Source organism: Xyrauchen texanus, chromosome 21 (genome assembly GCF_025860055.1).
Source record: "Xyrauchen texanus isolate HMW12.3.18 chromosome 21, RBS_HiC_50CHRs, whole genome shotgun sequence".
Classification (NCBI taxonomy): Eukaryota; Metazoa; Chordata; class Actinopteri; order Cypriniformes; family Catostomidae; genus Xyrauchen; species Xyrauchen texanus.
The window spans coordinates 1,812,799-1,824,976 of NC_068296.1; the positions used below are offsets into that span (position 1 = coordinate 1,812,799).

Sequence of the window (12,178 nt, forward strand, 5' to 3'; positions counted from 1 at the left end):
GTATGTGTATATATTATGCCCAGCTATTTTTGCAAATTAAAAGCCTAATAATTGATTAGGTTTTTCATTTGCAATATTAGCCAGGCTTAATACATACAGTGTAATGCACATGTACAAATAGATATAAACTATAATGCAACTCTATATGTAAAATGAAACCTAAACATTTTAATGCACTTTTGATAGAAAATAAAAGCATGCAATGCAAAACATGACTAAATTGCTTGACGCTGGCAACAAATGCACCTAAATTAACCAGCACGATAACGTTGCATCAATGTTCCATCACACCAAACGTGAGATTGCCAGACACAAAACCACATTAATGAACCATCGTCATTACGGATGAGGCCTGCACATGCATATGTTTCTCTCTTCTCAATTGTGTGTTGAACTTAAATCAGAGAATGTCTAAACCGTTCCCAATCTCCCCCCGACCAGACGTAATATATTTAAAATGTTACAACTCCTTAAACTGTGAGTTTGTCAAGGCGGGCCAGGGTTGTCTGAGACAATGTGATGGACGGTGCTTTTACCATCCAGACACAGGATAAACTTCGACCCTGATTATCTTCATCACCACTGAGAACATGGACGCAATCTCGATTTAATGCAGACCGGCCTGTGTGTGTGGGGTTGGATACCAGAATCAAAGAGATCCACCACTAGACTGCTATGTAAATACTTCCATTGAGAAACATATATGCATGTTTGTTGCCAGTAGAATAGTGTATCACTTCGGGCGATTTGCAAACGTTACGCACACATCTCACCTAGAAGACGAGCTGTGCACCCAGATCTAAAGGAGAAGGTGTCTGTTTACACGATGCAAATGCATGTTCATACATTATAATTATACAGATTTACACATGAGGTCAGAAACACTCGTCTGTATTGACATGTGCTGAATCACTGCCAGATGTGTCTGATGTTCCCGTTTATTTTAGGTGATAAAAACCAATCAAATATTATACCCCACATGAATCCAGTTCCAATTTCTCTAAATGATTCTGATTAAAAAATAATGATTCTGATTCAAAAGAACCAGTTCAAAAGAGTCATTTGTTCCGAATCTGACTACACTGGTCATGCTGAGTGTTCCATTTTATAGATTCAAAAGAACCGGTTCATAAGAGTCATTTGTTCGGAATCTGACTACACTGGTCATGCTGAGTGTTCCATTCTGTAGATTCAAAAGAACCGGTTCATAAGAGTCATTTGTTCAGGAATCTGACTACACTGGTCATGATTAGTGTTCCATTCTATTGATTCAAAAGAACCGGTTCATAAGAGTCATTTGTTCGGAATCTGACTACACTGGTCACGCTGAGTGTTCCATTCTATATATTCAAAAGAACCGATTCATAAGAGTCATTTGTTCAGGAATCTGACTACACTGGTCAAGCTGAGTGTTCCATTCTAAATATTCAAAAGAACCGATTCATAAGAGTCATTTGTTCAGGAATCTGACTACACTGGTCATGCTGAGTGTTCCATTCTAAATTCAAAGAACGTCATAGATCATGTTCAGGAATCTGACTACACTGGTCATGCTGAGTGTTCCATTCTGTAGATTCAAAAGAACCGATTCATAAGAGTCATTTGTTCAGGAATCTGACTACACTGGTCATGCTGCAGTGTTCCATTCTGTAGATTCAAAAGAACCGGTTCATAAGAGTCATTTGTTCCGGAATCTGACTACACTGGTCATGCTGAGTGTTCCATTCTGTAGATTCAAAAGATCTGGTTCATAAGAGTCATTTGTTCTGGAATCTGACTACACTGGTCATGCTGAGTGTTCCATTCTGTAGATTCAAAAGAACCGGTTCATAAGAGTCATTTGTTCCGGAATCTGACTACACTGGTCATGCTGAGTGTTCCATTCTGTAGATTCAAAAGAACCGGTTCATAAGAGTCATTTGTTCCGGAATCTGACTACACTGGTCATGCTGAGTGTTCCATTCTGTAGATTCAAAAGAACCGGTTCATAAGAGTCATTTGTTCCGGAATCTGACTACACTGGTCATGATGAGTGTTCCATTCTATAGATTCAAAAGAACCGGTTCATAAGAGTCATTTGTTCCGGAATCTGACTACACTGGTCATGCTGAGTGTTCCATTCTGATTCAAAGAACGGTTCATAAGAGTCATTTGTTCGAATCTGACTACACTAGTCATGCTGAGTGTTCCATTCTAGATTCAAAGAACCAGTTCATATGAGTCATTTGTTCCGGAATCTGACTACACTGGTCATGATGAGTGTTCCATTCTCTAGATTCAAAAGAACCGGTTCATAAGAGTCATTTGTTCAGGAATCTGACTACACTGGTCATGCTGAGTGTTCCATTCTGTAGATTCAAAAGAACCGGTTCATAAGAGTCATTTGTTCCGGAATCTGACTACACTAGTCATGCTGAGTGTTCCATTCTGTAGATTCAAAAGAACCGGTTCATAAGAGTCATTTGTTCTGGAATCTGACTACACTAGTCATGCTGAGTGTTCCATTCTGTAGATTCAAAAGAACCGGTTCATAAGAGTCATTTGTTCCGGAATCTGACTACACTGGTCATGCTGAGTGTTCCATTCTGTAGATTCAAAAGAACCGGTTCATAAGAGTCATTTGTTCCGGAATCTGACTACACTGGTCATGATTAGTGTTCCATTCTGTAGATTCAAAAGAACCGGTTCATAAGAGTCATTTGTTCCGGAATCTGACTACACTAGTCATGATTAGTGTTCCATTCTGTAGATTCAAAAGAACCAGTTCATAACAGTCATTTGTTCTGGAATCTGACTACACTAGTCATGCTGAGTGTTCCATTCTGTAGATTCAAAAGAACCAGTTCATAAGAGTCATTTGTTCCATTGAATTGCTCTGTGTGCACTGAAGGATTAATTGCCTGTTCCAGAATCTAAAGAAATGAAAACGTCAGTATTGTATTTTGCAATAACGACCGGCTGATTATCCTGCATATTACAAGGCTACTTAGCGAATGTATAAATAAATGAAAAGGAAATATTAATTTGAGTTGAAACGAGAGGCGTCACACTAGCACGCCTATGAAGGAAAGCAGCAGTCTGGGACGGACAATGATCAATTATACAGTTTAGCACTCTTTATAGAAGAATATCTGACATAAGATTTCAAGAGTTCCACATAAAGAAGTTTCTGTAAATGCACCAATGAAAAGCACACACACACACACACGCACACACACACACACACACACCACAAGCGTGTGTGCACGTGAGAATGCACATAAATATGCAGCACGCATGCACACAGAAAATAATAGCCATGAGGAGATAGAGAGCGAGATAAATACATGCACCACATACATTAAATAACACCAATGTCAAATAGACTTCAAACCAGAAAGATATGCACTGTGATGTCATATGTCAGGCATTCGGGTGGAGAGGGTGCTTTGGTACCTTTGGTTGGAGGTTTGGATGGAGCAGCACGTAACCGTTAGGATCGATTGCAAAATAATATCCATTAGGACCGATCTGAAATAAACAGACAGAAAGAGGAGAAGAATGAAGACACCTCCACTGACCGAGAGGACCACCGTCAAACCCAAATCAGACCAAACGGTCCTGTTCCTCTCTAGTGTGGTACTGTCTAATATCCCCCGAGAGCGCCCGCCTGAGCTGTCAATCACCCGCGAGCACTTAGCGTTAATCAAATGTGTCGGTTCATCTGGAAACATTCCTCCGAGCTTAACAGAAAATCACAAGCATTTACAAATCAAATGGAAGTACAAACAGATGCCCGTGTAATGCACGAGTCTTAAGAGAGATCTTTACTGTATGGCGGCGAAACCGCAGAACAATGCAGCGTTTATCTCGCGCAGGCCGTGTTATTCTTATTAAAAGACTCTCAAAGAAAACATCTGACAAATGACTTTTGCTTTGTTCTCTTTTAAATCGAATTATGGAGCATTCAAAGCATTATTCACCCGGAATCATCATTTACTAACCCTCGTGTTGCTCCAAACCCATACGAGTTATTTTGCAGAATGTCCTGGCACAGCTTTAGAAAGTGAGAACGGCGTGTTAATCTTCAGTTTCTTATTTTAGACATGATTCGTCTTTTGATGAAAATGTCCTTTAACCCTCTTATTGTGTTCAATTTTGACCCGATGGAAATCAATCTGATAAATCATCCTTAACCCGAAGATTATCATCTAAAACTGCATTTTAATTTATATAATTTAAGTTCTTAATTATTATTCATATTTTTGGTATGTTCAATATTCATTAACTACAGCTAAACCAGTGTGATACATGTGAAGACGCCTTTTTTATGAATATTCCGGCGAGATTTCACCTAAATATAACATAATATGCAATTTATATAAACATCTGATGTGAGAATTACTAGTAATTGAAATGAATGTCCTGTTACTCATCGCTGCTCGATACAACCTGATGGTCAACAGTGATGAAAGCAACATTATTCTCAGCTGAACTGATGTATTTACTCTCATGAAGTGTTGAATGTTGATGTGAGTAAAATATGAACAGTTTCCTCTTTCAAGCGTATTTAGATGAATGTGTGCATGAACTTCTGCTCTCCTCACACCCCCTTAGACAAAACTACCTCTGATTTCATTTATTTGTTATGATTTTTGTTTTTTAACATCTGTCACGTCTATTTTCTACATCATTTCTAATTTCTACAATTTGTGGGTGTGTGTGAGAGTGTGTGTGTTTTTGTGTGTGTGTGTGTGTGTGTGTGTGTGAGTGTGGGTGTGTGCGTGTATTCGTGTGCGTGTGTGAGTGTGTGTGTGTCTGTGTGAGTGTGCGTGTGTGTGTGTGATCGAGTGTGTGTGTGTATGAGTGCGTGTGTGTGTATGAGTGTGTGTGTGTCTCTGTGTGTGTGCGTGTGTCTGTGTGTGATCGAGTGTGTGTGTGTATGAGTGTGTGTGTGTATGAGTATGTGTGAGTGTGTATGAGTTTGTGTGAGTGTGTGAGAGTGTGTGTGCGTGTGTGTGTGAGTGTGTATGTAAGTGTGTGTGTATGTATGAGTGTGTGTGAGTGTGTGTGTGTGAATGTATGAGTGTGTGTGTGTGTGTGTGTGTGTGTGTATTTATCACTTTGTGGGGACCAAATGTCCCCATAAGGATAGTAAAACCCGAAATTTTTGACCTTGTGGGGACATTTTGTCGGTCCCCATGAGGAAAACAGCTTATAAATCATACTAAATTATGTTTTTTGAAAATGTAAAAATGCAGAATGTTTTCTGTGAGGGTTAGGTTTAGGGGTAGGGTTAGGTTTAGGGGATAGAATATAAAGTTTGTACAGTATAAAAACCATTATGTCTATGGAAAGTCCCCATAAAACATGGAAACACAACATGTGTGTGTGTGTGTGTGTGTGTATGTGTGAGTGAGTGTGTGTGTGTCTGTGTATGTATGAGTGTGTGTGAGTGTGTGTGTGTGTGTGTGTGTGTCTGTGTATGTATGAGTGTGTGTGAGTGTGTGTGTGTGAGTGTGTGTGTGTGTGTGTGGGTGTGTGTGTGTATGTATGAGTGTGTGTGAGTGTGTGTGAGTGTGTGTGTGTGTAAGTGTGTGTATGTATGAGTGTGTGTGAGTGTGTGTGTGTGGGTGTGTGTGTAAGTGTGTGTATGTATGAGTGTGTGTGAGTGTGTGTGTGTGGGTGTGTGTGTAAGTGTGTGTATGTATGAGTGTGTGTGTGTGTGTGTGTGTAAGTGTGTGTGTATGTGAGTGTGTGTGTGTGTGTGTGTGTGTGTGTGTGTGTGTGTGTGTGTGTGTGTGTAAGTGTGTGTATGTATGAGTGTGTGTGAGTGTGTGTGTGTGTGGGTGTGTGTGTGTAAGTGTGTGTATGTATGAGTGTGTGTGAGTGTGTGTGTGTGGGTGTGTGTGTAAGTGTGTGTATGTATGAGTGTGTTTGAGTGTGTGTAAGTGTGTGTATGTATGAGTGTGTGTGAGTGTGTATGAGTGTGTGTGTGTGGGTGTGTGTGTGTATGTATGAGTGTGTGTGAGTGTGTGTGTGTGGGTGTGTGTGTGTAAGTGCGTGTATGTATGAGTGTGTGTGTGAGTGTGTGTGTGTGGGTGTGTGTGTAAGTGTGTGTATGTATGAGTGTGTGTGAGTGTGTGTGAATGTGTGTGTGTGTGTGTGTAAGTGTGTGTATGTATGAGTGTGTGTGTGAGTGTGTGTGTGTGTGGGTGTGTGTGTAAGTGTGTGTATGTATGAGTGTGTGTGAGTGTGTGTGTGTGGGTGTGTGTGTAAGTGTGTGTATGTATGAGTGTGTGTGTGAGTGGGTGTGTGTGTAAGTGTGTGTATGTATGAGTGTGTGTGAGTGTGTGTGTGTGGGTGTGTGTGTAAATGTGTGTATGTATGAGTGTGTGTGTGTGGGTGTGTGTGTAAGTGTGTGTATGTATGAGTGTGTGTGTGTGGGTGTGTGTGTAAGTGTGTGTATGTATGAGTGTGTGTGTGTGTGTGTGTAAGTGTATATGATTGAAACTCACGGTGAAGCGGGGCGTCAATCTTTTGATATCATCAAGAGACACGTCCACCCCCATCACTCCTAGAATCAACTGGTTCTGGTGCTACAGAAGACAAAAACACAACGAGAGAGTTTCTAGTCAGACACACAATGGAGTGATATTTACCAAAAATCTAGGAGCAAAAACGAAACCTGGCAAGCATAAAATTCTGCCTGAAATTTCACAACAATCTGCTGAATCATTGCAAAAATCAAAACACCCACCAGAACACAATGAACCGTGTTGTTTGGCCTTAAACTAGTCTGATACCAAAAATAAATCATATCAAATCACTGAGCCATCAAACAGTGCATGAGTGGCATAAAGTCGCCCAACAGCAATGTGAAAGACTGGCAGAGAGCATGCCAAGACGCATGTATACAATGTGTCCACCGTGACACCACAGGTGAAAATCTTCTTTTGGCAACAGTTTGACAAACACAACACTGCTGCAGACTGTCATGTAGAGTGTCACATCTGGTGTAAGATTAAACGTGTCATATGTGACCTGACGTATCTTCATCCATTCTGGAAACTGATATTAACCTTACCAGAGAACTCTGTGACGCATTCAGCAAGCGGAAACTAACAAAAAGACTCCAAAGGGTCAAACAGTTTGACGCACAAACAGCGTACGGATCCTTTGACCCCAAACTAGGAAAGTTTGGGATAAGATATCATACAATATTTATTTTCCACATCTGTTACTATCAAAGTGTTTTCCCAAGAGGGCTAATGTCCGCACGGTTCATGCATTCAAGAGATAATGAGGTTTACACTTTTTACATCACTAGTAGTAACTTTGACCCCTTTTAAAAAGACAAAAATAGCACTCAGTTCCAAACGCAGAGTTATTAATAGAGCACCGGGTCTGTTAATGGCACATCTGGTGTACTGCTCCCTGTTCACCGATTCATATCCATTGTTTTTTGGAGGCATCAGTTGAACATTTGCTGTCAAATACTTTGTGCATTTAAGAGTTGCATTTGTAAAATTTTTACATTTATATATTTAGAACCTATAATTATACACTCAAATTTATAAATGACTCTTATGAATTGGTTCTTTTGAATCTACTGTAGAGTTGAAACACACAACACAACCAGTGTAGTCCGATTCCCAAACAAATGACTCGTATGAACTGGTTCTTTTGAATCTACAGTGTGAAACACACAGTGTGACCAGTGTAGTCCGATTCCCAAACAAATGACTCTTATGAACCGGCTCTTTTGAATCTACAGTGTGAAACACACAGTGTGACCAGTGTAGTCAGATTCCCAAACAAATGACTCTTATGAACCGGTTCTTTTGAATCTACAGTGTGAAACACACAGTGTGACCAGTGTAGTCCGATTCCCAAACAAATGACTCTTATGAATCGGTTCTTTTGACTCTACAGTGTGAAACACACAGCACAACCAGTGTAGTCCGATTCCTGAACAAATGACTCTTATGAACCGATTCTTTTGAATCTACAGCGTGAAACACACAGCATGACCAGTGTAATCCGATTCCTGAACAAATGATTCTTATGAACCAGTTCTTTTTAGTGAATCAAAAAGAGAAGTTGCTAAATGACTTTCACTGACATGGTAGTTTTGACTTTCGTCATATCCAACTTGAAATGAAGCAATCATAAGGCATTGACTTATAATTATATATGTGCATTAACATTTACTGTCTATTACAGCTGGAACATCTAATAAATGATGGGCTGACCTGGTTCTGAGATCCGCCATCTTTGGTCTTGTTGAACACTGGCAGCGTCCCGGTGATGACCAGGCCCAGCTCCTGAGGTCAGCGAGAGAACGAAAACAACGTAAGAGAACAGAAAAGTAAAGCGCTCGTGTTAAACAGATCAACTCTGCAGTCGCTCTAGAATGATCTAGTCAATGACGTCTCCTGAATAAGGTCATTACCAGGGCGTCCAGATACACGTTGGTCCACTGCACCTGTTTAGCATCTGCAAGGACCATCGGTCGGCCCAAAACATCGAGATATTCCTAAAGCAACGCAAACAAAACAAGGAATGAAAATGTGGGTCATTCTAGTACATGCACATGCTAGCAGCTAGCAAAATACTAGCATTAAATCAGTGCAGACCTGTGTGTTTATACGGATGGCTCCAATGGACGGGATTTCATAGAAATATCCTGGAAAACAGAACATAGAAGGTACCAATGAAGGACTGAGATGCAACCTTCCACCACTAGAGGGCAGACATACACACACACACACACACACACACACACACACACACACACACACACACACAGTGATAGTTGATAGTTACCTTTATTAGCACAAGCCATCCACTTTATTGGCCCCGTGTCATAGTTATGTTGACCCACAGAGAATGTAAACACACGCACCTGCAAACAAACAACATAGTCTGATTGACACCTTTGGCTTAATAACATACAGATGCTGATGTAACAGGCGCCAGCTGATAGATAGCTTAGTGTGTAAACCTCACTCTCCTGACCTCAAGAGGTGCACTAGCGACTGACACATTAGCCTCCTTGTTAGAGCACCTGCCTCCCACGCCTGAGATCTAGGTTCGAGTCCCGTACGGAGCGGGTAGAACAAGAGTGTCACATTGGTGCCGTGACCCAGATGGGAGTGAGGTTTAGGGGGGTGAGTGTAACGGGAGCCAGCTGGTAGATAGCTGTGCAATGTGTAAACCTCACTCTCAATACAATGTATTATTTACTACCATATTATTGATCATAATTCAATCATTCACACACAGTTCACAGTAATCCATTACACAAGTGAATTTATCAATCAGAGATTTATTATGAGGGCTTGTTTAAGGACACCTGCGTCAGACGTGCTTGTGTAGCGTCTCGGGTGTGTTGCGTCATAAACATACATCTTTAGGTCACTGTGTCATTAAATATAGTTTAATACTCAATCTTTAAACACATCTTGAGATCTCTTAGTTCAGATTTGTGCTCCATCAAGTGTTTGAACGCAAGAATGTAACGCATGTTTGTGTTGTTGCTGCTGAAGTGTTTCTTCACTGTATAAACTGTGTGTTGCTCACACAGCTGAAGTTTCACTTACTGCCCTCTGGAGGAAACAGGTGGTACTACACGCATTTCTCAGGACTCTTCCTTATTATGGTCCGTGGGCATTGCGATTAATTGTGTTAATTTTTTTTAATTAAACGGCCCAAATAAATATATATATATATATATATATATATATATATATATATATATATATGTCAAAATATATCCATCCATCCATCCATCCATCGTCAACCGCTTATCCTGTGTACAGGGTCGCGGGGGGCTGGAGCCTATCCCAGCTAACATTGGGCGAAAGGCGGGGGACACCCTGGACAGGTCGCCAGTCCATCGCAGATGTCAAAATATATGATTTGATTAAATACTTCACACAGTTATGAGGGTCTAAAGGGGTTCTCATGGGTCTTTTTAATGTATTTATTTATTTGTGTCACATCACCAAATGGCTTCCTGTATGTTGTTTACACCACATTACTTTTTAACAAATATTATTATTTATTTTTTCTACTTTTTTTTTTTTTTTTCAAATGTTTAAAGAGTAAAAAACAAACATACTCTGGAGACAGCACAACAAAATAAAAGACTTTGAATTTAGAAAACATGTTGATCCTAGTCGAGTAATTCAAGTAATTGTTTTGTGTGAATTGCATTTTTAACATTTACGTTTTTCAAAATATTAATATATATATATATATATATATATATATATATATATATATATATATATATATATATATATATATATATATATATATAATGTTTAACTTATTTATAATAATTTAAAATAATTATTAAATATTATAATTGTTAGCAAACTAGGCAACATTTCTTCTTCCCTCTTTTAACTTTTTTAAGAATTTAGTGTTTTAATAAGATGTTTATTTTATTTTCAAGTTTATAGACAGTTCAGTACACCACTTTTTTTACTTAAATATTGAAAAAACAAAAAACAAAAAAAAATATATATATAAGGGGAAAAAATACTTTTATACAAAATAAAAGACTTATTAAAAGTCATTATATATAATGACTCTGGATTTAAAAAAACATGTTGATCATAGTAGAGGTGCATTTAAGTTATTGTTTTGTGTGAATTGCATTTTTAACATTTACATTTAAAAAAAAGCAGAAAAATGCATAATGTCATTGTCCCAAATAAAACCTAACAGGGTGATCCGCATCAAGGTCTTACATGACTGCTTATCAAATGGACATGAAATACTGATTTAACTTGAAATAACTTCATTATATGGGAAGAAAGAGTCCAGAGTCTCCAGTTTCACACACCTTCTTATCAATGTTGTATCTTTTGAAGATGTCCTCTGCTCTCTCCTCTCCTCCATCAGTGAACAGCATTATGATCTTGTTGCAGTTTGCTCTGGAGTTGTTAGTCTGAAATGTGTATGGACCACAATCATGTAATTACACAGTATGACCAGCAGAGGTCAGCAGCACACCTCCTCAATGACTCCACAGGAAACAGAGAATGAGAAATGCTGCTATACAATATTGTAAAATATTGATTTGTGATGCATAAAAACTGCAGCATGTAACGTCTGCATCATTAGCGCTAATGCAACGGAAATGCAAATCTCCCCCACTGGTTCAGACCAAACTGTTAAAGCAGAAACTGCTCAAACTCAAGATTATATTTGCATTTGGTGGCGGTAGTGGTGCAGAGAGGATACACTTTAAAATATCTTACGAAAGCAGCAAAATCGTACATTTGAGAGCTGTTCGAAGGCAAACTCGAAGCCTTTGGTGTAGTTGGTGATGCCCTTGGCCATAATGTTCTGCACAGCATCTTTCAAGATCTTCTTATTGCGAACGTTAGCTTGGACCAGGTGGTCGAAACATGCGGTGTTGTTCACTTTTGTGTTGAACTGAAAAAGAGAGAACGAGAGAGAAATAAAGACAACGAGGCTTTACTCATAACAGTTATAATGCATCACAAATACACACAAATAAATAACATATTTACATGTTTTGCATCATTTGGTAAATTACAGCTTGATTGGAAATGACGCCTAATAAAAGATTTTTCTTTGTTTAGACTATTGCTAATAAACATTGTATTTTTATGATGGATTTTCCTTGTTTAATATTGAAAGTGTGGTTCTGGGACAAGACTAAAACAAAAAAGACATCTGAAAAAAACCCAAAATAAATGATAAAAGCCTGAAAAGACAGTTTTAATGAGACTTTCATATATCAGAAAGAAAGTGGAATGTATTTGTTTTAATAAAATTTAATAACCCAAAAGATGTAGAAAGATGTAGAAACACGCTTCACAATGAATAATTGCACCTTTGAAAAATTAACCCTTTAAGCTCTAAATTATTATTATTTTTTTAATTTTCCTGTTTCAGTGGCACACCCAAAATTAAAGGCTTATAACTCTTCTTTTATAAAAACTTTTCGAATGTCTTTTATAAAAACTTTTCGAATGTTTTTATGATACACATTATGATGCATACTGAGACTCTCAGACTAAGAAACTGCTGGAAACAAAATCACAAACAATCTAATTATTATTTTTCATATTTGACATTATATATCTCTGGGTGTAAATACGACTCCAAAATAGATGCTTTTGTTTTGTTCCCAATCATGTCGACTGTATCTGAG

At 38.6% G+C, this 12,178-nt stretch overlaps 1 protein-coding gene across 1 annotated transcript in view; it reads right to left on the bottom strand.

Moving 5' to 3' along the window:
* LOC127661960 (voltage-dependent calcium channel subunit alpha-2/delta-1) overlaps positions 1–12,178 on the bottom strand; it is a 144,648-nt gene that overhangs the window by 52,266 nt on the left and 80,204 nt on the right. The window contains exons 11-18 of the mRNA XM_052152953.1: positions 11,275–11,433; positions 10,838–10,942; positions 8,809–8,887; positions 8,619–8,668; positions 8,435–8,518; positions 8,235–8,306; positions 6,498–6,578; positions 3,436–3,510 (exon numbers count right to left, since the gene is read on the bottom strand). Coding sequence (XP_052008913.1) covers positions 3,436–3,510; positions 6,498–6,578; positions 8,235–8,306; positions 8,435–8,518; positions 8,619–8,668; positions 8,809–8,887; positions 10,838–10,942; positions 11,275–11,433 — 705 coding nt within the window. The remainder of the gene's footprint in view (positions 1–3,435; positions 3,511–6,497; positions 6,579–8,234; positions 8,307–8,434; positions 8,519–8,618; positions 8,669–8,808; positions 8,888–10,837; positions 10,943–11,274; positions 11,434–12,178) is intronic.